The 4,017-nt window shown below is 40.1% G+C and overlaps 1 protein-coding gene across 1 annotated transcript; it reads right to left on the bottom strand.

Annotated features, from left to right (window-relative positions):
- Positions 1-3,269: 3,269 nt before the first annotated feature.
- Positions 3,270-4,017, bottom strand: LOC143019150 (uncharacterized). The gene has a single exon (XM_076174844.1). The coding sequence runs from the start codon at positions 3,905-3,907 to the stop codon at positions 3,353-3,355; it is 555 nt and encodes a 184-aa protein (XP_076030959.1). The 5' UTR covers positions 3,908-4,017; the 3' UTR covers positions 3,270-3,352.

Genomic DNA, 4,017 nt, shown 5'->3' on the forward strand with positions numbered 1-4,017 from the left:
GCCTTAAGTCAACAAGTTGATTGAAATTATTTCGGTTTCATTGGGCTAGCCCTCAGCTGAATAAAATCCTTTCTTTTTTATTAAGAAATTGACGAAGAGCGAGGTTGACAATTTTCTTTTATGCTTTATTTATTTTTCCACCTAAGGTAAGTTTCTTAAGTTATAGAATCACTTGGTATGAACCAAAAAATATTGTGAAAGAAAATAATAAAAGAATCGGGATTCAGTGATATGAATCTTCAGAACTAAGGCTTCAACAGTCATGTTTGTTTTATCAGTAACCATAGCAACCAACCACTTCTCGCTAGCGTGATGATTGCTTTTGCGACTTCGTCTGAGTGGAGCCGACTTTGGTTACGATCTTTTGTTTTTCAAATTTTCAAATGTCAAATTACTATTGCGTTAAGAAGATGAATGACGAACGAAGAGAAGCTGAACCTATACGATTGATAGATACATTGTTAAGATGTTCTTGCGGAATTCTACAATATTGTAACACAAGTCGTTTCTACTCAGTCGAATTAGCGGAGGCAGGTGCCACCAATAAGTCCCATTGGCTCCCAACTGATATTTCGTCAATGCAAACGCCAGACGATTTTTTTAAGCTATACCCATGCATTTATTTATTTTGTTTATTATTATTTATGCTGTTATGACGTTTTATTTGTTTATTTATTTATTTATCATTATTGTAATTTATTTTCGCATCCGACCTAGTTATGGATCAAAAGGTCTCCTGTGGGCATGATCCTCCTTTGTAATCCTTTGTAATCCTTTCTCTCCTCCTCATTTCTCACGCTATCCATACTTCTCAGGCACCTCATCTCAAACACATTAAAAGTCCTCTCTTCCTTCCTTATATTCCATGTTTCTGCCCCGTACAGGAATTCATTATGTATCTAATGCTGGGTAATTTCAGATTGAGGAATTCCTTCGTTGTAAGTTACTCGGAGGGCACTATAAGTTAATAGATGTATTACAAATTTACAAGATATTTACAGAGTACTTCCTATGGAAGAATATGTCCTCACCTTTTTCGTTGTATGTTATAGATTCAATCCTTATACCTCTATGCTCTAGGCAGTCATTAATTGGCTTACTGCATTTCAACTAACACGTGTCTCCCATCCTTGTATCAAGCTGTTTCTCGTTAGTTGTGAGTAATTTTTACTCCTGATTTTCTTGATTGTGGTAAAGATTATTTATGTTAGAAAATATTAGAAAAAGTTTATACTAATTTAAAAAGGTGCTTAAACGGAAATAGAAATAAATAAATAAATAAATAAAAGAGTGAGTAGAGGGTAATTTTTATTTTTACTGGTCAAGTATTGTCCCTACTAGATTGGGGCTCTGTCAGATTCTTTGTTTTATTAGATGTAAGATTAATTGTGATATAATACAGCACTCAGTATATTCCATTGACTTCACATACATTATTTCTGTTTTATACTAACGGGTCTTTCTATTATTTATTTCCAGGGTTAAGATTAGTGCACTCTAGCCAGTGAGTTTATAGTGGACTTCTATTGTGTTGGTATTCACTACCAAACCTACCCTATAGGGGCATTTAGACGGCCAAACGGTTTGACAAACCCGGTTTGTCAAACAAGTGTTTGAAATGATATTTCACCGTGTGAATAGTGTATTTGGTTGTCAAACACGTTCGACAAACGTGTTTGACGACCAAATGCCCCATTCACACGGTCAAACATCACTTCAAACACTTGTCTGACAAGCCGGGTTTGTCAAAGTGTTTGACCGTGTAAATGGCCATTAATGTAAGAATCCTTGGTGCGAGTGGTTGATGAATGTAGCACCATGTGCGTACTGGAGCTTAACGATTAATGTGGTAGTGTGGTTTCTCGTACATATTCTGGCATGTTAAAAAACATGATATCGAGGATAATAGGAAAACGTACTGTATCTTTTCTTAAATAGAAATATTGTCGTTGTCGTCATATCCTGTAAATAAAATTGGTAGGCTTTATCAAAAAAGTAAGAATTCTGAACCATGCATCTGTTTGCGCTGAAACTACCCTCGTGTGTCGACAAAGCCTGAGGCAAACCCGGTTTTTTGTCTCTCGTTCAACTCAGTCCCAGCCTCATTCGAATCCAATACCACCTCCTCCTCCTCCTCCTCCTCCTTCTCCCCGATCCTCTCACGACCACAAGTGAGCTTATTTTCTTCTTCACAGTCTCCCAACTTTAAAAATATATCCACGAAACTTTCCAAAGTTTCCCATCAGTCAGGCCCAGAGGACGGGGAGGAGAGGCTTTGAAATCAATAAAGAAATTCTTTCCATTCTCTTCCAACCACGTGACTACTTAGGGTTTGGCAGAGATGGGTGGGATTGTTCGTATGGGCGAGGTTGAAGTGGATATTGTTCAACTGGATTTAGCTTAGGTTTAGATTAGGTTAAGGGACGTCAGGTTTAGGTTATGTTAGGGTCCGTTAAAGTACGTTACGTTAGGCAAAGTTAGGTTACGTTAGGTTTGGTTTGGTTTTTCTTATATTTGGGTAGTTGAGGTCCGAATTTTAAAATAATGGGAATTATTGGACACAGTCATTAACAGAGAAATAAAGGAAGAACTAGTCTGAATTTATTCACATCAAAATCTATGTAGGGGACAATGGCCGCTGGTGTGTAAGAAAATAACAAGTTGAGCACTCCGATTAGTAGAGAATGATGCCTGACAAATGGATATTTTTATTCATTCTACTATAAACACATCCAAAATTACATTCAATGTCCAATAATAACTTACTACCGACCATTAGTCTATCATAGTTGCCATCATTATCGAGTAAACCTTAACTATAACAATTAAGATCTGTTGTCTTAATCACTTTTTCCCTCAACTGACCAGACTAAATGATGGTCATTATGTGCCGTTGAGAATCAAGCCAAATCCTTCTCAGTTACAAAGGCGATTGGGGACAATGCCCTCCGGCGACGTCTTTTACTTATTCGTTTATCTGTTAATCTATTTTCAAAAGCGATATCGTTTCCAGAGGAAAAACTCTTGTAATGATATCTTGCTTCTCTGATGCACTGGAAATCAAAATGACCCCAACATGAACTTAGGTGACTATCGGTGGCCGTCACGAGCCCCTGACAAAGGTGGAGGTCTTTAACTGCAATAGCTGACCACTTCCTGGGGCACACTCTTTCATACTAACTTTACAAGAAACACCAGTCATGAAATAAACATTCACGGTTCCAGGAATTTCGTAGGTTAGATTTGAAGGTTACAACAAAGACAGTGAATGTAATTAACAATTTATTTGCAATAAATAGATTTTTTTGTACAAAATTATAGAGAAGAATATTGGAAAGGAGACCTTAGCTTTTCATCGTCCATATCCTAGAGGCGCCTTGCACACGTGCTCTCCAAGACACCTGTCGAAGCAGCACTTGTCCACACCACTGCACGCTCCGTCATTCGAGCAGGTGATGGGAGGTCCGAAGATGCGTGGGCACACTGGCCTCACTGGTGGGCACTGACCGGGCTTGACGATCTGGGTTGCGATGGGGTCGGCTGGTTGGTTGTTATTCTCACAGCAGTAGGCCGCTCCTTCAGGAGTCTTGCACCAATAACGGCAGTTACTGCTGGGGGCGACAGGAGGAACAACTCCACCGCCGATCCCGTGACCGACACCGCCGACTACGGGATGGCCTTGGTGACCGAAAGGAGGTCTTCCGACATGGGGTCTCCCTCCGAAGTGACCAGCACCTCCAAGACCAGGGGCTCCGAAGGGAGGACCTTGTGCATGAGGAGGATGTCCTCCAAAGAATCGAGTACCTGCAGCTCCACCACTTCCACTCGCAGCATTACCCTTGTCGTCTTTGAGTTTCTTACCCGCCACCAAGGCGAGGGACATGAGCAGGACGCACAGGACTTTCATTATGAAGGTCAGTGATTAGCAGAGTAGAAACCTTTCACAATGAAAACTTCTGCGGAAAAATAAGGCGTATATGATGCTCGGCTGCTTCCTCGCTGTGTTGCGCAGATGAA

This window comes from Oratosquilla oratoria, chromosome 36, assembly GCF_046742065.1.
Source record: "Oratosquilla oratoria isolate Oo_2021 chromosome 36, ASM4674206v1, whole genome shotgun sequence".
NCBI lineage: Eukaryota > Metazoa > Arthropoda > Malacostraca > Stomatopoda > Squillidae > Oratosquilla > Oratosquilla oratoria.

Excerpts from the sequence above, each read along its gene's own strand:
- LOC143019150 (XM_076174844.1), bottom strand. The coding sequence starts at position 3,907 with ATGAAAGTCCTGTGCGTCCTGCTCATGTCCCTCGCCTTGGTGGCGGGT.